Source organism: Psittacula echo (genome assembly GCF_963264785.1).
Source record: "Psittacula echo genome assembly, chromosome: 5".
NCBI lineage: Eukaryota > Metazoa > Chordata > Aves > Psittaciformes > Psittacidae > Psittacula > Psittacula echo.
In genome coordinates this window covers 38,499,261-38,522,449 of record NC_137739.1, presented here as the reverse complement: position 1 = coordinate 38,522,449, position 23,189 = coordinate 38,499,261, and the positions used below count along the sequence as shown (strand labels likewise).

General features: G+C 39.8%; 1 protein-coding gene across 15 annotated transcripts in view; it reads left to right on the top strand.

Moving 5' to 3' along the window:
* TSPAN4 (tetraspanin 4) overlaps positions 1-23,189 on the top strand; it is a gene marked incomplete at its 5' end in the record, with an annotated part of 479,305 nt that overhangs the window by 405,016 nt on the left and 51,100 nt on the right. For all 15 annotated transcript variants that reach the window (XM_080617770.1, XM_080617776.1, XM_080617779.1 and 12 more), the window contains one exon: positions 6,597-6,671. In XM_080617770.1, the coding sequence (XP_080473896.1) occupies positions 6,597-6,671 (75 nt within the window). The remainder of the gene's footprint in view (positions 1-6,596; positions 6,672-23,189) is intronic.

The window sequence follows — 23,189 nt, the reverse complement described above, 5'->3', positions numbered from 1 at the left end:
GGGTATGAGCAGAATGTGATGTGAATTTTGATAGTATTTCTGTTTATATGAAAAAATCTAAAAATCAATTAAAAATTATTTTCAACAGATAGTTTGGGCCTGAAGCACAGTAACACAATCAGGTAATCCTCATTTTAACACAAAAATGAAGGACCTTCTCCGTTTGATTAGAACAAACAGGGATCTTTAAAATGTGTGAAGAGCCTGCATCTTAATATGTGTCTTTGTCTTGAATCAGAATAAAAAAGATAAATTTAATAATTCGGTAGTTGTGGGCCATACCAAGCCCCATATTCCTGTATATGTCTTGACACAGAAGAATATCAGAATAAGGTAAGGCTACATCTGGAGTGTTTAGCTTAATTTGGGGCTCCACAGAAGAGACATTTATATATTAGAAGTGAAGGAATCCAATGGAGGGGCACCATTATGATTATGGGGCATATAGTGTGCAAGGCCAGACTTAGCAAGCTGGAGTTGTTCTGTCATAAGAAATTAAAGCAAGGAGGAGATCTTATTTCTGTCTTCAGCTACCTTACAGTAGAGTCTAAAGAAAATACAACTTTTGGAAGGATTCACAGGAATCGGACAAGAGGTAGGAGACAGAAATTACAAAGGAAATTCCAAGTAGAGATCCTGAATATTTTTGTTGTCATGAAAATGGTCAAGTGTTGGGAAAAGGTGTCTGGTGAGGCTGTGGATGGCTATCCATCTTTATCGTTGGAGATGCTCAGAAGGTGACTAGGCACAGCTCTGCACAGCTTCATGTAGCTGACTGTGCTTTTAGCCAAGTGGTTGAACCAGGTGATCCCCAGAAATCGTTCCCAACCTCTAGAGTCACAACCTGTGACTGTCACAGAGGTTGTGACTCTAAGGCACTCTGTCCTCTAGCAGCCAGAACTGGACTATTCTTGAGGACCAAAGTTATATATGTACACATTACAACCAGGCAGGCAAATTAAAATCCCTCCCAGGCTATGAAGTTAAAGTTCTCTTGGAAGACCAACAATTTTATCCCAACAAATTCTTTGTGCCTTCTTCTACTTGATGTGCTTATTAGTTAGGAAGTGAAATGTAATACTGAAATTAAAACTGACCAGTGAGGATTTGGTATTCCAGCCCAACTAAAGGGCAAAATGCGTGACTCTATCAAACTTGCAGTTTATGTGGCAGAGGAAAGATTGCCTCTAACTCTTCTGTGGGTTTTTTTCTCTTCATTCTGGGAGCTGCTGCAGACTAAGAGCAGTTAGTTTGCTGGAACACTTTCACAGGGGCAGCGTACCTGCTTATTTATTCATATTTTTTCTGTCAGAAAAGAAGCTAACTGTCCCGCTTGCACACAAATTAACAGCGTAGGCATAACACAGAACACACATGATGCAGCGCAGGGTGACTGTTGAAGTTATTGTCCAGTTTCTTAGGTAGGTTATGCTAATCTGTTTATCTGTTACAAATTATTTGTCAAGCCTTGAACTTTAAAACTCTTTTGGAATGTGTCACTATTCCAAAGAGACTGCTTGCTTTTTGGTCTTCCTACTACCTTCTTGCTGCTTGTTGAAGAGGATTTGAATACTTTTCAGGAAACTTCTGTTGCTTATCATGAGCTAAGTTGAGAAGAGGGTTTGGCACACTTGAGATCTTAGTGATTCCTGAGGGATACTCCCATCAAAATAAAAGAATTACTGCAGCAAATAGTCTAAACACAGCATTCTCAATTTTTCCATTAGTTATATCATGTTTACTCTCATAGCAAAATGTTAGGAGATTCACATGACAATTACAGCTTGGGTTTCACTGCAACTGGTCACTTTTGTCTTTAGGAGGCTGTGAGAAGATCAGCTACTCCTGACATGGAGAGATAGGCAATTTGAGCAACATGATAAAGCTTTTGAGAAGACTTGGGAGGGAGAGGCAGTGGGAAAGCAAAAGATCCAACCCTATGTATTAGTATGTGATGCTCAGTCATCAGGCAGAGAGGCAAGTGTCTGTAGCATCTGAGAAAACAGAAAATCTGTTTGTTTGGGAGGAAAATAAGATTAACTTGTTACTCTGTGCCTTTGTGAGCATGATGGAGACATGATGATGTACATTGGTAAAAGTTCTTGATTCTCCCACTGCTATTAAGAGGCTGGATGAAGGCTACTGGAACTAGTGGGTGAAAAGCCTAATACAGCTCCAGTGGAGATGGAGATGCAAGTTAGGTCCTCGTTTGCTCTAATTTCTCTCTCTGATAGTGGGAGGGAGATGGGTTAGCTATAAGGTAGGCTTGATAGCAATTGCATACTTCATTTTCTCTGCTCCTTTAATGGGAACCTGTGGGAAAGTCACGGGCTTTGTAGAATATAAGGGTAACTGCTGAGAAACTGAGTTTCTAAAGGGGTGGAAATCAGTGGTGGTAGCTAGACAGAAAGGTGTCACCTTACCTCCCTTCTCCTCAAAACTTCTGTGGGGTTATTTCGGGTACAATTTATGAAAGGTTGTGTAGTAGGTACCTCTCAGTGAACCTCTACTAGGTTGCATCTAATTATTTGACAAGTAGTATGGTAAAAATCTCTCTGTACAAGGTCAGATTAATCTTCTTTTTTATGGGGTTTTACATGAATGCTTTGCTTTGGGATCGTTTTTTTCTCCATGCATAAATCTTGATTATACCAACAGCCTGCAGCCCCAGTGAACCAAAGCAAAACTCGTTTTTATTTTTCTCTGCATTTATCACCACAGTGAGAAAATTCATTTAAAAAGGAGCTGTGAGAGTTTCCAGCAGGTGTGTGTGTGTGTGTGTGTGTGTGTGTGTGTGTGTGTGTGTGCTGTAAGCCTTCAGTAGGCTGATGTTTCTCCCTTTTATATTTGAATGGGATATGCCAAGCTGGTTGTGGCCCCAGATCAGGCATCATTTCCTTTGGGATGATACTGAGGATGGAACTGAAAGTGAATTTTTGTTGGAAGATGCTATGGGAATAGAGGAGCAGGTTGTGCATGCGTTCATGCGTGCACTTTAGTCTGGTGGATCAGAAGACGTGCTGCAGCATGCAGGCTCAGCCAGCTCAGTCTGAAGCCTCAGTTTTTACTTTCCCACTTTTTGGTTTGGGTTCAGGTAGGGTTCTTCTTTAGAGGGAGACCTGCTCATGTAATGTGCTGACCTGTAAGTGCTTGTAACTTTTACTAGGTGGTGAGTTTGAACTCTCCACCTTGAGGTTGACCTCACCTAATTTACCTTTGCAATAAAAGATATAGTGTGTGTCTCTACTGTCTGCACACAGTAGGATTACTAATACGTGTTAGTTACCTGTGATATAACAGTGTACGTTTTGTCGATGAATGCAAATAGTAAGAAAAATAAAACTAGAGTTTTTATTTAAAACCAAAAATATTTATCTATGAAGAAAAAGCAGAATTCTGCTTATCTAGGTTTTGAATTTCTAAACAGCATACCTTAATTTTGGTTCACTGTATGACTTCCAAAATCTACAGTGCATGAAACCAAATTCCCACTAGTAATAGCTTTGAGGAACCTCTGAGCCTGAGTAGGGAAAGACTTAGACATGGTACATGATAATCACTGAGAGGATTTCTATTCTGAGACTAACTAAATTTTGATTGCTTGTCTTCACAGTTTTAGCATCTTTTACGATGGCAATGTCATACCTACTGCTCTAGTATGAACTGGAGGAAGGTAGGAGCACCATTATGGTCTGGCTGGAAGATCCACCTCCATAAATTCTTAATTACTGATTCTGGTGGTGAGAAGTAATAGCACACACCTGAAAAACCAGCTTTCTTTCCTCCTTGCCAGTCTCCAGTCCACTCCCGGCACATTAGACTCAATCATGGGGGTCAGTGCAGGGTGCTGTCCTTTTTCAGCCACTCTTTGTTTCTTGCCTTTTTTTTTTTTTTTTTTTTTTTTTAATGCAGCTCCAGCATAGGATCCCCCACAAGCTACCTTCCTCTCAAAGGAGTAGCTCCTCCTTGGTGTCTATATGCACAAGCATCCTCTGCTGCTGTGCAGACCTTGCCTTACTCTCTGGTGTCTCCTGCCCCAGTTGGCTGCCAGGAGGTCCAGTTTGTCTAAAACTGGTAGCCAGATTGTATCCTAAACCAAACTATTGCCCATATGCTGTTAAAAATGTTCTTCCTTAGACTCCCCTTTCTCCCGCAAAGTCATTCCCTGTCTTTGTCTGTAATGTCTTCATGCTGTGAGTGCAGAGAAGGGAGGAAAAGCTTTCTTGAGAGCACAGGAAAAACAGGTCCCTGAATTTTACACTGGTTCCTGGCCATACCCGCTGTTCCAGGTCATGTCCTGTGAAGCCAGACTGGAGGACATCAGCTCTGAGGGGATGGCAGTAAGGCATTACAGAGGTGCGTGGGCACCACAGGAGCAGAGAAGATGCTCTGTGGGATTGTTTGTGAGCTATCTTGTCACATGTGAGCTGCAGGAAGGATATGACTAGGCTTTTTGTGGTTGTAGACTTTGAAGGTTTCAGCTGTTGAGCCCTCTCATCTGTACTGGATGTGTGAAATGTAGTCTTTTGAAGGCTAATAACTTTCGCACAAAAGCCCACTCATAGCTGGGTAAGACAAAAGGTGCATGCCTGGAATAGAGCCATACTTTGTTTCACGTCCCTGCTCTGAACACCGGAGTGTGAGAGGATTTCAAATTAAGCCACCACATTTTTAACCTGGGCAGAATAACATATTTTGCCCTGCTTCATTCTTAGAAATAATTGCTATTTTTGAAGTTCTTCCAAAAGCTTTTATCCTTTAGCAGAAACAAGCTCAGAATATACAAACATAGATAATTAAAGTTTGGCAATATTATAAGCTGATGAAATTGGGGTCTTGTGGTAGGAAATAATGCTGATCACAGTTTATAAAGGATATGAGTCCTTCCTTTGTTCTAGGAATTGCCTAATGTAATCCAGACTATGCCAGTGAATTTCACAGGGAGACAGAGGAGTTCATATGCAGATTTTGGAATAGCCATGCTTTATGGATGAACAAAAAAGTACCTCACAGCCAAATAAAATATAGCAAGGTGTTTGAGCATCTTTGCAAAGAGTGATATGCTTTGTCCTGTTTAAATTAATGCTATGCAGCAGGCTAAAATTGTAAATGTAAAAAATAAGCAAGTTGCATCAAGGATGGTTTGCAAAGCCATACAGAAGGTCAGTGTTTGATGGTAATGATATGGAAATAAGCTTGGATCAGTAGCATGAATGAGTTCTGTGATTCAAAACTGGGCAGTAATAGGATCCAGTATTAGGGTCAGGCAGGTGTGAAGATACTAGTGCTGAAGATTTGAAAATAAACTTTAATTTAAGATGTGCAGGGCAAAATGCAATGAGTTCTGTAGACAGTGTAATTGTACTAGTGGAGAAAAGTATTTTCCCCTTCTTGACCTTTTGCCTTCCATTCAACTGAAGAAATCCATAGGTTCAGAGGTTTGGGTTTGACCTACCAGGCACTGAAGAAGCTTTGATAAGGCTTTGTAGCTATTAAACTTTCATAGGTTTGCAGCTTTGTGTTTGAAGTTAACAAGATTGTAACTGTTTTTTTCTCTTGGGGATAGGATTTCAATTAAATCAGTGTTGCTCAATATTAGAATTCCAGCCTTACAGGTTAAGCGTATGGAGTTTGTGTTATAGGGAGCGGGACCTTCGCCTGAGCCTAAAAAGTTCTCTCCTTCACTCATCTTTGCAAAACTCAGTTTCATTTAATGCTCTGATAATGCTTGTTCTAAAGTCTGTGCAACTGCTGTGCTGATGCTGCTGCAGAGCTGTGCTGCAGATCCATCTAGCATCTTCACAAAAAGCAGGTTTTTCAGACGTGTTTAGTACTGCCAGGAGTTCTCTTGCTTAAGTTGATTAGAGCTGAGAGCTTTAGACAATCTATGTGAAATTACTGTGTTAAAAGTTTATATCCACTCCTTTGAGCTTTTGATTACTGGGGTTTAGCTGGTTCCATAGCTTATGAGGAGAAAGAGATGGGCTGGCTTTGATGTCTTCACTACAAATCAGCCTCTTTCAATTGAAACCCATGTTGATCTGTGTAACTACCCAAAAGCTACCTGATTTACTACCTTGCTATGCCTTTCACTTCTTCCACATTTCCCCCTGAAAGGAGCTATGACTATGGTTTATGGACCAGGCTACCTTCTCTTGCAATGGGAAGTCTAAGCTGTGGATTTTGCTGATATTGTTAATAGGAACAATCTGATGGGGAAACAGATAAAGAAAACCTAGCCTGGGAAGAGTCCTCAAGGGTTCCTGTCTAATAGAGCACTGGCCTGCTGGGGGAACAGATCTTTGTGGTGTTTTATGCTGTTCTACTGAAATCAATGATATAAATGACCCATATGTATGCCCACGTACTGTTGTGTTTCCTGACTAGCCCTTTACCTGCTTTTTCAGTTGCTGCATGTTGCGTGCCTTCTGTTCTGCTGTAACACTGCAGCTTTGCATCTTGCTGCCTGTATGACTCCCACTCCCCATTCTGCATGGTCTGCTGAATGTACTTACTGTGCATCCAGAAAAAGCTGACATAGTTGTTGATGGTTTTTGCTTTTTTGTTTTATCCCCTGTCCCTTTTTCTCTTGACAGTTTTTTATCATGCTGTTAATTATATTTCTGTTGGAGCTCACTGTTGTGATTCTGTTCTTCGTCTACACTGACAAGGTAAGTCAGATTCTTAATTTTTCTTTCCCCTTCAGCAAATTTTTATGCCCCTTTTCGCTATAAATAAATCATGAAGCACATGACTTGGTATGCACATCAGGCTTCTGTCTTCCTTGAGACACCCCTCTCAGAAGGAGCTCTCTCAGAATACATAAACAGCTTTGCAGGACTGGGATCTCTTGCTTGCTCATGTGTACAGCTCAAGGTCACAGATATTGCCAAGTGCATCTGCCATTAAAAAAACAAAAACAAAAACAACAACAAAAAACCACCAAAACCAACCAACCAAACAAAAAAAACCCAGAAGAAAACCCAACAAAAAAACCCTAACCAAATAAGAAAAAATAAAGTACAGAAAAGCAGAGCAGTCAACGAGCCTGACTAGGAGCATGTAGGAAGAGACACCCACCAGAATGAATAGGATTTTTTTTTAAGTATGTTTATAATGTAAGAGCCACATTAATGTAGCAAAGGAGGTGTCCTTAGCACTGGCAAAGGCACACTATTCATTATCTTTCCAAGTTGCTTCTTTCAGCACATGTGTATTTAGATTCTAGTGGAAAGCCAAGGTAAATGCATAAAAGTTTAATGAGCAAAGGTTTTGTTTGTGGTTTCAAATTTTACTTAAGTTTGACCTTTGTTCCTGTGCTTTGTATTCTGTTGTAAGGGCAAGATTGCCTCTCTGAATTATCTTTATCTTTATTTTAAAACAATTTTTCAAAAAAACAAAAAAAAAAAAACAAAAAAAAAAAAACACAACCAAAAAAACCCCTGACAAAACCAAAACCAAAACCAAAACCTACACGAATAAACCCAAAACAAGGGCATAACCTGCCCATTCAATTGAAATTGTCAAAGTATAGTACAACCGAAGACTAAGGGAGCTTGAAAATCACAGGGAAGGTGGCAAAATTTTGCCATGAATTAAGTCATCAGGTACATGACCAGTAAACAGCTGCTTCTGGAATGGAAGGACAAAATACCAAAAACCAAATAAAAATTAAAAATTACTACACAAGATATAGAGTAAAATGAATATTAGCCGTAGACCTAGTCATATTCAGTATGTTTAGCAATAACCTGGATGAAGAGTGGATAAGACATCAGCACTGCTTTCTAGAAAGGCTCTGAATTAATGAATGAACACTGTGAGTGATTGTCAGGCGCACTTCTGAAGGACTGAAAAGAGCTAGGTTGCCACACAGCATGTTGTAGCTAGAACATGAAATTAACTTGCAAAGTAATTAAAGTAGAAGGTACAATTTAAAATTACTTGTATGCATTATTGGGCTCTGAATTACTGGTAGCTTCTTGGGAGAAAGATCTACATGTCATACATGACAGCTTAATAAAGGCATCTACTTAATATGCAATGGGCCTCCAAAACCCTAATACACTTGGCTATATTTAGAAATGGAATCAGTTAGAAAAATTACCACATCATTGTATAAATTGCCTCATTGTAAATTAAATATTGAGTTTTGTTTAAGCAAACAGAAGTGCTAGAAAGGTGGGAAAAAGCAGTATGAAGAGGTATTATGGAGACTACCCTGATTCAGTTTGGGAAAGACATACTCTGCTTAAGTTATCTTAAGAAGATAAATGATAGTTTCTAAAATAATGGCATACTAAAAACTTGTCCCAAACACAGAATACTTGAAAATATTAAAGAGTGGATTTAAAAGGTAAATGTTCCTTATGTTCTGCATCATCATCATGTAGAATTCCCTGTTGCTGGCTGCTGTTGAGTCTGATAGTTTGATAAATGTGTTTGTATGGAGGAAAGAAAATGTTACATTGATAAGTGTCTGTCTGAGAATGTTGGTCCTCACTTTTCAGAGGTGAAAAAGTGTCAGGGAGGATTCCCTCCCTCCTTCAGCCTGTTGGTTTGCAGTAGTTTTTATTTGTTCTTAATAAAGAGATCAGGAATTTTAACTTTCCTCTGAGAAACCACTATAGGTTGATGCAGGAGATACAGTATAGTTGTTTGTAAGATCTAAACAGTCTAAAATACAGGTTCCAGTTCAAGTGCAGTTTTACTGAGTTAAGAAATAGCTGTAGTCTGTGTATTGCAGTAATCAAATTTGAGGCTCTTAATGTTTCTGTATGGCTCTATATGCATGGTTTTATCCTGAGGAAATCAATAGTTTGTCTCCATATTACACTTACGGTCCTGCCAACAGAATAAATAAAACAGCAGCAACCTAAACCAAATATTTTCATAGAGCATGCTTCGAATTTGTGTGCTGGCTTTTCTGATGTGAAGAACAGTATTGCCATGTGTGCTGGTATAGGGAAGTAGCTAACCCAGATAAGACCACCACATTAATTCAGTTAATGCAGTTCCCTGAAAAATCAGCAAAGGAGCAGTCTACACTAACTCTTGCACATCAGAAGAAAGTGACATTAGTTTTGTGTGCAAAAGCAGAAAAAGACTCTGAAGATTAGGACTTGGAGGACTCCTGTATCATTCATATATATACACATATATATATAATCAGCAGTTTTTTTCAAGTACCTGGTAGCCTTCTGTTAATTAGGAGTATATATACATATAAAATTATTTCCAGGATAAAATGGGAGCCAATTGTTATTTTCTGTTCCTGGCTTGAGAAGAGGTCAACAATGGATCCCCTTGCAGTTTTCATTTACTCCTCCTGCTTTGTCAAGTGGAAGGACTTTGGAGTGGATACTTCATCCCTTTGTCACGAAGTTGAATTAATACTCTCATCTTTCCATGAAGCAGGACAGTGTTATTACCCTACTTAGATGGAGAGGCAGGTGCCAAGAGAGTTCCCTAAGACTCTGCAGGCAGCTGGGGCTGATTCTAATTTTAGAGCTCTTGGTGCTTGGTCTGATGGCAGGGGATCTGAGAGATTAAGCTGTGCTGGCAACAGGGCTGGGTAATGCAGCTGACTTAATAGTACTTTTGCAGTGAATGATGTACATTTTGTGCCTTCTGCTGTAGAATGGTCACAGTTGCAAGCTGCTGCCTCCACCACAGGGTGCAGGTATCAGCTGCAGGGTGGGTGTGCATCCAGGTGCATGTGGACACGACCCATGGGCTCCTCGGCTGGTAACAGGGGTAATGTGCTGCCATTTGGAGCTGCACTGTGCATCTCTTTGGCAGGCCCTGAGCTCATACCTTGTTTGCTCTTCCTCCAACTGTCCTGGCTGTCCTTACATTGCAAAATATGAATCTCTGGAATTCTGCAGAAGTGAAATGTGGCCTGTGTGGGAATAGGATGAGGAAATACATTCATACAGGGTGGTTGTCAGGAAAAATATATAGCACCTCTGTTTTGTCCTGGCTGTTCTCAAGGCAGCAGGGTGACTGATTCATAGGCTGTCTTCAGCTCAAAATGGCACCCGAGGTACTTGGGAGCTTCTATTTTTGTTTGTGCATGTTCAAATGCAAAGTCCTAAAGTGTGGCTTTACATCTTTTTGAGGGCAGGAATATCAGCCTAAAAGATGTGGGCATTGAACAGAGTTTGTGTGATTATGAGAACTAAGGCAGGTTGTTATTACACTGACAGCACTATTTATTCAGGCTGAACTGATGTCCCTATTTGAAGCAGTCTAAACTCCAGCGACATTGCTAGAGTCATATGAATGGTTGGTTATGTGAATGGACACCCATCTATAGCTTGAATATTCTATTTAATGTGTTTTATTTTGATTCCATTAATACAGAGCAACGTTTGACATTTTCTTAAGTTGGTCATTTCTATGTGAGGCTCTATATGCATTTATGAGAGTTCCATGGAGTACTGATAGGGTTAACCTTAATTATATTGTGATAAAGAGAAAGCAGCAGGGTCCTGTGCTGTCAGAGGCTGGATACTCCTTATTTTTCTCAATACCAGATTGGACCCTGTTAGAATGTAAATTATGCTAATAAAATGCATAGTCTTGTACCAGTTCTAACTTGCATAATCCTTCTGGCATTAGCATCTGTATTTATTTATACTGTGATGATTCTTCTGGAGGCAGAGGAAAAAAAAAGGCCATATTTACTTTTTTGCAGCTGTAATACATTATTTTTTTCAGTAGGTTTGTTTGTTCAGATGTCTGCATTTTTTCTGATTTATGGCAGAGCTATGGAGTCACTATTTAAAGCCCACAAATGGAAGAACATAACCACCATAATGTGCTTTTTTTTAACTTTTGTTTTTGAAACATCAAACTGAGTAGCATAAGCCAGTTTAAGGAATAAAAGCACTGAAGGATCACTGACTATAATATTTGATTATGGGAGCAGTTACTGCTATTTGCAACTCGAAGTTAAGACCAGAATTTTCAATGAAGATTAGGCCATTAACTCACTTGGGGTCCCTGTGACAATTACAGCCTGAATTCCATGCCTGCTTAGCTGTTTTGAAAATGACCCACAGAATAGTAGAGGATTGAAAAATAATGGCTACTTCTGTTTTTCATGAGATGTGTGAAAATGCTCTTGCTTTCCATGTCGCAGTAAATTGTAATGAGTTCTGCTATAGCTTTTAGTGCTAGCTGATAAAAAATACAGTCTGTAGATTTATGCATTTCTCACTTTGTTTCCCAAAACATTTTTCAAATTATTGTAATTCCTGATTGATATTTTGCCTGGTTCCATACAGATTAGGCACCACAAAGTGGAATGTAGTGTGTATGGTTTCAACTATAGCTCAGTCCTCACAACCTCTTTCACATTTGGCTTTAACGACAAAGTGGAAAAACTGAATCCACCTTCTGCATTCATGAGCAGCTGTTCACAGAAATGATCTGATGCTGCTGAGCCACTTGACAATATGAGTACGAGGTTCACAATCAAACTGAGGACAAATTATTCATGCAGAAAGTTTAGTTCAAACCTACTGCAGAAACTGTTGCTCTCATTGAGCTTCTGTCCAGAGAGCTTTGAAGTTTTCAGTGTTTGACAGAGCTTCAGCAGAGCAGGGTATCTTCTCAGATAACAAAATGCTTCATGTTCCTAGTCAGCCTAGCACACAGGGCTGTCCAAGGTGCACACAAAGAAGATGGAAAACAGCAGCCTTTGGAAAGTCCTGCAAGACTGCCAGGGTGGTCACTCTGCACCACTTTTCAGTCAGATAGCCTGCCTTTTCTAACAGTGTTTCTTCATCAGCATTTGACTGTCCTATTGTCATACATTTTAAAACTTATTACTTTTGACAGTTTTGGGTGGTGGTAGAAATATTGGGTCCCTGTATCCTCCTTTGCCACAGTGAACACAGCTGTTCCTGCTGCTGTGCAAGGCTGGGAGAATTTCAGGACGTTATCTGTGTGGGTAGTGTCTGTGTTTGTTGGCATGCAGGAAGGCTCTCAAGAGGACAAGGCTATTTTTAACTCTGTGGTATTTCTGTGGGGATGTGCTGCATTAACATGCTTCAGAGTGTGGAAGTCCTGGTATGTGTATGCAATGGTTTCTGAGCAGCCTGTGTGTCAATGCTTTATTTTTCAGCTAGAGTTCCCTTTGTTTTGTTTTTAAGAGACCTGTCCACGCATTGAGATGTTCCTGGCATGTAGTATCTCTCTGGCAGTGTTCTTGAGTTGGGTTTTGCATAAGTGCTGACATTACTAAAAGCTATTTCTCAGATAGACAGGAGTAGCATTGCATGGGAATGTGAAGGTGTCTAGATTGTCTCCTGGATTGCAGTGCACTGCTGTTATTGCTTTGTGAGTTTGATGCATTCTCCCTGGTCAAGTATTTTATTTCTCTAATGCAAAATAATGTTATATAAATGGTGATACAAAATTATAAAAGAAGTGTCTCTGTGGTTTATTTTACTTGGTAATAAGCTTAATTTTAACTAGTTTATTAGCATTTCAGTGCTGGTGTCACACAATAGGGAGTTGCAGAAATTTCATCAAAAGAATTTAATTATAACCAATTCGTTGTGGCTTCTTTTCAGCAAAGCATTGAGGCATAGGTTTAAATTTGTCTCTGTGCAGCAGCTAACTTAAGTGCATGCTTAAATCTATGTGACTGACTTAATACACTGAAGTCTTGTCAAAGTTGATATGCACCTTTTGTATCTTTCCCTTAAAGGAAAGGGAAATGCTAATGACAATGAAAAATTTTGGAGATGGTAAAGATCCATCACATCTTTCACTCCATAGGGAATTCAGTGAAAAATAATGAATGTTTGCTTTACAGCATTATTGGTTATCTTTTTGTATTTGTTTTGAACAGCTTTCTGTTTAGTATCCTGAACTCCAACACATCATTTTGACCTTTTTTTTAGGCAGGAGGAGGTGAGGGAGATGGAATTTATTTGCCAGTATGGCTGAAAAAAGCACACACACCGAAGGAAATCCCAATAGCTTCATTAATTCATTTGTCAAAAGAGGATTTCATTGAAAGTGCACCTCCAAAATGCTATTAAAAGGCTTGTTAAAGGATAGCACAGTATTGATGAAAAGAGTTAAGTGCATGCTCAGAAATAGGTGTTATTTAGGAATGGTAACTGCAGATAAAATGCATTAGGGCTCGCCGTTGAGAACTCTTGATCAATGGCTGATGAAGGCCTAATTGATTCCTCGAATAAAGTGTTAGCAGGGGAATGGGTGTGGGGAAAATAAAATCAAAGTTTGCTAAATTAAGCTGCATGCCTAACACAAATACTCTTACTGAAGATCCAATGATGCAGTAGCCTCTGAGATCCTCATGCTGCATGTCTTCCTATTTTGGCTGAGTTCAGAAATGAAGATGAATGTAAGTGTCGCATCCTAGTCAGTATGGATTTTTTTTTTTTTTTCCCTTTATATTGTGCTGCTGCACAGTTTGGGATAGTGCCTTTTCTCAGGAGAAATACAGTTCTGACCTCTAACCTGGCTGACTGGGAGATCAATACATCTATGCAGATCTGGGAATTAACACTCTAGAACAGAGTAATGGTGGTTATTAAATACATTGCACAACATGCTTTTTGTCCAGGTGTCTTAGAACATGTTACAAGTGTTGAGTAAGTAGTTCAGCTCTGCTTTTGCTGAGTGGGAGAAGTGATGTTGAAGGCTAAATCCTGAAGGTGCAGTGTCTCCTCTGAAATACTTAGTGCTCTCACATCTGGATGGATGTAACGACCTTACTATTCCAGAGGACAAGTTTTACATGACTCACCTGTGATCAATGAGAAGTTATTTCAACATCTGGGTGGATCAGGAACTGAATGAATGTTGGTGTTCATTGCTGCTAGAACTCAAGTGACCAGCACTGCTTTACATGCATCTGATCAACATTAGTTTTGGCTGGTGGCTGACCCCCAGTTTTGCATCTGTTTTAACTAACTGCTGGTACACTTTTTATACAATTTTATTTGAAAAAGAGAAGAATAGCAGAAAGAGAAAAGAATGTTTTAGAAAGTTGATAAATAAGGCAGCTTTAGACATTTAAATACAAGCACCATCAAATGCAGAGGAATGACTGAGGTAATATATTGAAACAGACAGCACATTTTTTATTCATGCTACAAACATTTTTGATGTGTCACAATGTATTTCAGACAACATTAGAAAATGGCAGTAAACTAAATGTTTAACATTTTTTACATATATGAAAAGAGAAGGGAAGATTATTTTTTGTGTTACCAGACTGCAAGCAGGCCAGTAGCATAAGATCCTTGTCTTGGATTTGTCGGATGCAGTTGAAGAATAATGTGGTGAGTATACCACTTTTTTAAGTATAATTTGCAACTGGAGTTCTTTCAACTACTTCCTTTTATTTGACTCAGCAACAGTATACACAGAATGACTCCTAGTTGAAATGAGGAAAGACAGATCTGTTGATGAGCAGCTCTAAACCATTACTAGTGCTAGATTCTCTTAGGGTGGGGTGTGTTGACTTTAAGGCCACAAATGTTGAGGTGCTTTATATTACCCAAACTCCATAGTATGTATAAGGCATCCACTTTATAGCATAGCTTCTCATTGGAAATATTCCTGCACTGCAAAACGGTGTTGTCTTTGCAGCTGGTAATTGTGGGTTGAATCCTTGCTGTGAAATTCAGGTGTAGGAAGGAGGTGCAAGTGTTCTAGACACAAATATATTTTGAAATATAGTCCCAAACTTAAAAAACCCAATATAATCAGTGGCAAATACCAATCAATGGTAAACTATATCTGCTTCCTATTTTGCTGTCCATGGCAGTAAACCAGCAACCAGGTATAAATAATAGTCTCTAATATGGACTAATTATCTTAGTTATTTGGGATCTTGAACTCTGAATCTTTTTACAAATGATCACCAAAATCAGTGATTGACTTGACAATAGGAAATGACTGACCTGGAAGAGAGAATTAGATTTTTTGTAAATGGATATATCTTAATAGGAAGCAGAGAGAGAACTTTATGTTACAATTTCTGAGTGCACACATTTCCTACTTGATGCTTTTGGTGCCTCTGATAATTTGGATGGTGGTGGTGTTACACAATTTTGCTGAGGTGTCCTGGCATTAGCAGTGAATGAGGCATGTACAAAATTTGTTTTAAGCATGGCACAATCTTAATCCGCTTTGTTGTACTGCAGTTATTCTCTGTACCCTCTCTATGCCATTAAATTTGGGGGAGGCATCCTTAAGAACAGAGAATTCTTCTATAGGTTCAGTTCTTTCTTGTTGAAAGCCATTCATCTACTTGCACTCCCCTTCCTGCTACTAATTGTCTTTGATACAATTTCTTAATTTTTTCTGTGACAATTATTGAATTATTATATGCCAATTTATGTTTTGATTTCCTTGTTTGCTCCGTTTTGCACTTTACTACTGTAAGCCAACAATGCTGTTGCTCTGCCAGATGTTTTTGCTGTCTGCCCCTTACCACTCTGAACCACAGGAAAATAGAAAAATACATGTCATCATCTTCAGCTGTGCTGATGTTGCCTCTGTTGACAAAGTCCTAACCTCAGCATTTAAGAAACGTTTCCAGAGGTCACCTTGAAGGGGATATTGAAGTGCAAACTGAGCTGAATGCTAAAAATTGGTAAATTATGTAAATGAAGCAAAATGGAAAAGATCGGAGGATAATTTGAAGATATTTAAAACAACTAAAAAGTCTTTCTCTAGAGAATAATGGAAGTGGAAAATCACAAAGCATGTAAGAGAAAAGACTTTGATTCTAAATCAGATGTATGTTAGATTTATCGCACAAGACATTTAGTTATTCTTATGAAAATTCAGGACCAAAGAAGTTCAAATAAGATTTGAATCAATCAAAATTAGAGAACAAATATTTAAAAGCTATGAAGAGAATCAACATTACTTTCGATACAACACACGCACAAAAAAACATCCTGCAGATTTCTTTCAGGTCCACCTTTGTTTTCAATGAATAGGGAGTGCATTGTAGTTGGCAGAAAAGTAGCTGAATGCACGCAAACGAAGAGAAGCAATGTGTTTTTTTTCAAAATCAGGTAGCTTGGGAAAAAAAAAATAATTTTAGAGACTATGAAGAAAGCAGGAGAGGAATGTGTTACATACCTTGAAGTGTGTTGAGTTTGGACTAGTATTGAAGTAAATGTCAGTGCAATGCCCTTGCAGCTATTACCACCACTGGTGGCCATTCAGTGGCCAAGTGTGGCTTCCCATAGCTGGATTTTCTCAATGGAAACCTGGTTCATGCTGACTTTGACACTGATTCATGTACAAATGGCAGGGGCAACTCTTTCATAATGCCTGTTGTTAACACAGGAGAACAATGAGCAATGGGGATTGCTTTTCTGATCGTCTGTCGTTATTTCTCTCTCTTTCAACCCTATTCATTCTAAGTGTCAGTTTTCATGTAAGAGAGTCACTGAGAGACAATTAGGTGAGTAAGACTAGGGCACTGGAATGGCTGGATATCACAGTTTTGCCATATCTATTTTAAGCCTTTTAGGGGTTTGGTTGCATGACACCGTATCAGGTGTCAGCACATAATGAATACATAAGTTACCGCTTTCTGTGTGATAAAATCCTGTCCTCAGTGAAGGCTGTGTGTTGTCTTCCATGGAGCCAAGCTATTATCCTTAATTTCAGGATATTTGAAATCTCTTTCCCACTTACCTACATGATGATTCAAATAATGTTTGCTGGAGTGTATGAGGTGGTGTATTCCAGTGCTATAGGCAAGTAAATCCATCCTTTGTAAATCCATTCTGACTACTCCCAATGATTTTGTCCTCTCCGTGTTTGGAAATGGTTTCCAGGATTAGTTGCTCCATCACCTTCCCAGGGATTGAGGTGAGAATGACAGGCCTGTAGTTCCTGGATCTTCCTTATTGCCCATGTTGAAGACAGGAGTGGTATTTGTTCTTTTCCAGTGTTTGAGATCTTCTCACCATCCTCTGGTGGGACAGAGGGTTCCTCTCTTGGCTTGTATAGTATTGCCATTTTTCGTCCACTACCAACCACTCTGCTAGCAGAAAACCAGACCAAGTGCTGACTCTATATATTCCAGAGCAGAAAAAATGTGTATTTACACTCCCATTTCAACTTTTTTTTCTCCTTCTGGCTACTAATTTTGGGTATCTGCTGCAGGCTAGTTACGAGATTTCACGAAAATTATGGAAATGGAGTGTATCTGAATGGTCTACCAACCATTTGACTTCATTTTTTTGCTTTATAATTAGTTAAAAACACATATTGGCAAAAACTTTCCAATGACAAAATGCTCCCACTGGTGCATGCCATAGGTTTACAGTGATTTAACAAGAGGAGAATATTTGAGTTAAAGGCGAATATATGAGTCAAAGCTTTCTGTCAGTGTTAATTACTGGAATGAATGCTTTTTCAAGTAGCCTTTCACTGTCATTTATTTGAAATTACTTTTTTTTGAATACTTACTCTGAATTCCTGGAATGTGTTTGATATCAAACTGCTAAGGGGGCAGCAGGGAGAGACTTCATTACACATTGAGCTGAACTTCTTGAAGACTTAATGTTCCTTTTCCACATGCTTATTTATTAGACTTTGTGACTGGGTATGGTTAGGTTTTTGTATTCATCTCATAGGATCAGCTAATGCCATGTAAGATAAAATGGAGAATGTAGGGGTTTCTTCCACATCTTTAGTGAGGCCATACAGAGTCCATAGGAGTCAGATTCTGGTTTCCTTGGGCTTCTCGCTTCGGATCCAGGGGTACCTGCTAGCATGCTCCTTATACACCATGGAACTGTCAACATTACTGTATAGCTCTTTGAGGAGATCCAGCTCTGAGATGAAAAACTACTCTCCTGCTTAATCTAGGAATACAAAGGCACTTTTCTAATTTAAAGTCCATCCCAGATAAGTTTTGAGCAATGTTCCACTTAAGTAGCTGGCCATTTGGAATAGACGTGTGCTGGGTGCCTGGAAGAGCTATAGTCTTCCCTGTGAGGCTGGGGTGACACTGTAGAGAGGCTTGTGGCACATCCTGGTGTGAATTTTCCTGTTTGTGGTCCCTGCTATGTCCTGTTTAGCAAAAAACTGCTAAACAAGTTTAGAGATGGACAAATGAACCCTTTCCACCTTTCCACATGTCTTTATGAAACATTTTTGTTGCAAATGAGCAACATGATATTTTAAATCACTGTTTCACTGACTGTGTTTATTTCTAGTCTCAGTAGGGTGCCATGCAGAGTTACAGCCTGTAAGGGTCACTCAGTAAGTCCTTATTTATTCCACAGCTTTTATACTTAGAGGTTGTACATCTCATTAATCTCCCCTTCCCCTTTTTTAATAGCATATTAAATTTGAGGATTCCAATATCATTCTTTCTCTCAATCCATGTGAGCCTTTCTAGAGGTTAGTTTATTAGAGAAGGGTTAAGGAGTCTGTTCTATAGAGATTTCTGTGAAAATTGGCATGTTTGGGGACTAAAACAAAGCTGATGAGGGTATAAAATGCACTACTGGAAGCATGTTTCCTCAGTCACAGAGTTATTCTCTTTCTCCTCAAAGACTCTTTGCCTCATTCAGCTTAACATCATGACTCCACAATTTAAATAGTGTGAATTAAGAGGATTAAGTTTCTGGTCTCTGAAAGCTTGTAATACCCTGATTACTCTAACCTTCCAAAAGAAGAGGACATTGAGATGTCCCCGTATCAATTCTGGCTTGCCAATCACTTCACCTTCTATCCTTGAAATAATTATCCAGTGGGAATTTTAGGTTGCATGCAGACAACTTGTGTTCTGATTGAGCAGGGTTAAATGAAGTTGGGAAGAATTTGACAATTGTTACAGAGGTTGTTTTTATGCAACTTCTAAGTCCTCTTTTAAGTGGTGGTGGTGGAATCTGATAAAGAAAAAGATTAATGCTAAAGGAAAACGAGATTTAACAGTTAACTGCATAATAAAAACGAGGTTTTAAGAGAGGGATTTAGATGTCTGTCCCTTGTTGACCCACTTTGCGATAATTTAGAGAGGCTTGAATTTTGACACTTGATGAGAATTAGATCTGCCAGGATCTGAAGTGGGGTGCCCTGAATCCCCTTTCATGTTTGTGAGTCATCTCTGAGATAAAGTGACACTGTACATTGGTGACACGTGGTTCAGTGCCTACCACAGCAACTCCATTTACAAGGGAAGAATTCCTTGGGTAAGAATGAATCTTAACATTCCCTTTTTTGTGCCCTGTAACCACAGTGCTGAGCCTTTCTTATTCTTTTTGGAATATGGTGGTGCATGGATGGTAAAGATGCATTTGTGTTAATAAGCGTATAGGCTTGGATCACTTCCTTTTGGTTTATCAGGCCACCTGGTCCTCCATTTCAGGCTGAAATAGAATAAATTAAACAAGTCTTTTGTCTGAGCAGATTTTATGAAAGTGAGTGGGGAATAAAAGATGAATTGCATTTTATAAGGTAGGAAATTAAATTGTTCTTCCACCCTCTATCTCAAAAATCCAGAAGAAGTCAGGAAATGTTCCTTGCTTTCTGAATGCACCAAGATCCCTCCCCATGTTTGGGCTGTCTCAGAATGTTCAGGAAAGGCTTTAGGATTAGAGGATTGTGGCTGGGTGTGTCTTTTCCTGCATATAAAGCTATTTCTTGTAAGAAGTATGTATGGCACCTGAAAGTGACTTGGTTGATTTGCAACAAGAGAAAAAACACCTAGACTGATCCTGCAGTGTTCTGCTGCTTCACCTCACCAACAGGGTCTTCCCTTATGGTTCTTATCAGGGATGACTTCCTGTTTCGAATCTCTAGTCAGCAACCCTGGGCAGCAGGATTAGGTAGGGGGAAAGCAAAGTTTTTAGGCTGACGCTTTTTTCTGGGGGAGCACAGGCTGCTTCACCTTCCCACATCATGTCTGGATTGAAGACTGGTGTTGCAGATGAAGGAATGGAGTAAGGGACTATACTCTTTGCCAGAGATTAATATAAAACTGATTGGTCCCCAAGCTGTGAGTAATGTTTGTTAGTAAACATTTTGCCAATTGTGTCAGAAATGGCTGTTCAGGATTCTCTTGGCAGCATTTGTTCTCTGCTGTCCCTCTATTGTAAGGAATGCAGTCTGACAGCATAAGTAATTTAATGCAATTAAAAGCTAGCCACAGTGAAAGGAGTGATGAGGAATATTCTTTACTTATTCCTCATTAGTCCTGAGCAGGCTTGCTCATGAATCCTGTAACCTTGGCAGCAAGAGAACCTCCTTTTGCTTTGCTATCTGCAAGGAAATGAATTACACAAGCATAGAAATTCATGAACGCTGAATACTGCAATTAATTTTGTTAAAGCCTCTTTATATATTTAGTTTCGGAAGAGGAAGGAAGGAGAAGCTTATCACTAGCTATGAGTCTGAAGCCACAAATCTTGCACAGCTTTCAGTTTAAGATAAAAATGAATCTATAAGGAATCCAAAAATCCTTTGTTTATTTTATATATTGTAAGAATGAGAAATTATGAAGGCAGTAATATAAAGTAGTGTTAACATCACAATCCCCACATTGAATTCATTAACATGGAGAAAACACATTAATAGCTTTTTTATTGCTAGTCTGAAAACTTTATAATGGCATTTATTGCAATGGAACTGAAATGTGAATGGCAGAACTTCATAAATCTCAGCTCGTATGTGGTGGCTTAAACAGTGTCTGAAAATGTTAGTGGGGTTTTTGGTTTGTGGGTTTTGTGTTTTTTTTTTTTTTTTAAAAAGGTCTGGACTTTGAACTTTGCCAGTTTTTCCTATTTAATCTTGCTTTTGCACATATTAAGGAGGTCATCATGTTGCAAAGAAGCTGCATGTAAAGCTGGGTGTATTGGATGTGGAAATTTTCTCTCCTTATGGCCAATACAGGTGCAAGTAAATGTTTCATCAGCACACCCATTAAGTTCCCAGTGGTAAATTTAGCCACAAGCATTCAAGAGATGCTTACTTTGCATTTAATTTAGATCTAAAAAAAAGACATAGCAGATTGCTTTAAAATACATTACATTCAGTTTATTTAATGTTCTTATTCTCATATATTCTTATTCATTATATGTATATGTATATAAATATATATACATATATGTATATACATATATGTATATGTATATAAAAAATAAAAAATGAAAATGAAAAAAAATGAAAAAGTTACAGCAATACCCACACAGCTCAAAGCGATGAGGGTAGTTGTCCTAAAATAGATATAATCTGGCTTAGCCACCAGCCAGTCATTTCATGAACTCTGTTTGAGTGAACTTAGAAATAACCTCACTGAAGTCAGAGCTTCTCCCAGACAGAGCAATCCCTTTATCTTCTCTCTTTAAGTTGCACCAAATTTTCCTCTTTTTTCATGCTGCTGCATAGTGCTAGCACCGTAGGGCGTTGTGGTTCTTTTTTATCCTTTTTCTCGTTCTTTCTCATGGGCAGTGTCAATCGACTTGCAAATTACAGCATGCTCACATATGATTGCAGTGGAGGTTTCTGTACCAAGTACTTACAGGCTTCATAGTGTTAACTCTTGCTGTGGCACAGCCTCACTCTGCCTTTAGGTAAGAAGATGCGGGACTTCTGCTTGGGCATCAGCCACCTTTCCATGAGAGCAGTATTTTGCACTGCATGGGGAGTTGTGTTTTGTTAGGAAGTTGCACTAAAAACATTTAATATGTGAAATGTATTTTTTATCACATTTGTTCAAAATGGCTGGCCACAAATCATAATTGCTGGACAAGGAAAATGATGGTATGATAAATAAAGTACAGTAAATAAAACTGTTATCTGGAACATGTCAGTTGCTGAGGTGAGTAGCTCGAGAGAGGACGCCTTCAACACCTGAGCCGGGGGAAGCTCAGCGTCCAGGAGCCTCAACTCAGAGCGGCCAGAGCCACCGAGGGAGCCTCAGGTCCTCAACAGGACTTGCCCAGGAGCCGGCAGCTCAGCTGACGCGAGCAGCTGACTCACATGGGGCGGAGCCAGGAGGGGCGGCACCAGCCCTGACTGGGTAAAAACCCGCACCAAGGAACGTGGGCGACAGCGAGCATGGAGAGCAGAGCGAGTCGGGATGGTTTACGCGGGCAGGCGAGCCTGATGGTGAGCGCTCGCCTTATGACAGGGGCCCGGTCTGAGAGCGCTGCGCTGGTCTTGTGAGGGTAGGGTGCACAATGGACAGGGCTGCACTCAGTGCTCCTGGTGGAGGTCCTCCTGCAGCAGGGGCAGAGCTGCGGGGCGCTGTCAATAGGCTGCAAGATGTCAGGGAAGCTGAGAGGAAGCAGGACTGCTTGCTCCAGGTCCGAACTGTGCAGGGGCCTCAAGCGTCCACTGTAGTTTATGGAGGAAACAAGGAGGCCGCTAACCCAGGAAGCTGGGAACTAGTAACAAAACAAAACAAAACAAAAAACAACAACAACCACCACCAAAAAAAAAAAAAAAAAAAAAAAAAAAAGGAGGAAGAGGGCAATTAAAAGCAAGAGGCTTCCTCCTAAATCTGTTGTCCCCACCCAGAACCACTTTGCAGTTCTGCAGGGGACTAATGAAGAAGCACACTTGCACCATGAACGACTGGCTGGTGCACTGCTAAAGAAGATCACTACTTTTGCTGCCAGGAAAAAGTGGCAGATCATAGTGGTAGGGGACTCCACTTTGAAAGGCACAGAGACACCTGGCTGTCAGCCTGACCCAGTCTCAAGGGAGGTGTGTTGCCTACCAGGGGCACGGATCAGGGATGTTGCAGAGAGGCTGCCTGCTCTAGTAAGTCCCACGGACTATTACCCACTTCTAGTGATCCGTTTGGGTACTAGTGATATAGATAACAGTAGCCCAGAGAACATAAAGGAGGACTACAGAGCCCTGGGAGAGGTGGTTAGAGGCTCTGGAGCTCAGATTGTCTTTTTGTCAATTCTCCAGGAGAAAGGGGAGGACCTTAAAAAGGCTAGGAGGATTGGGCAGGTTAACAAATGGTTGGAATAGTGGTGCCATAGTCAGGGGTTTGGGTATTTAGAACATGGGACTCCATTTGGGAGGCCATGTCTACTGGAGGCTGGTGGAGCTGGTCTGACAACGAAGGGGAAGAGTGGTTTTGGTAGGAGGCTTGCCAGACTGCTCAAGGAAGCTTTTAACTAGATGTGTTGGGGGAGGGGGGC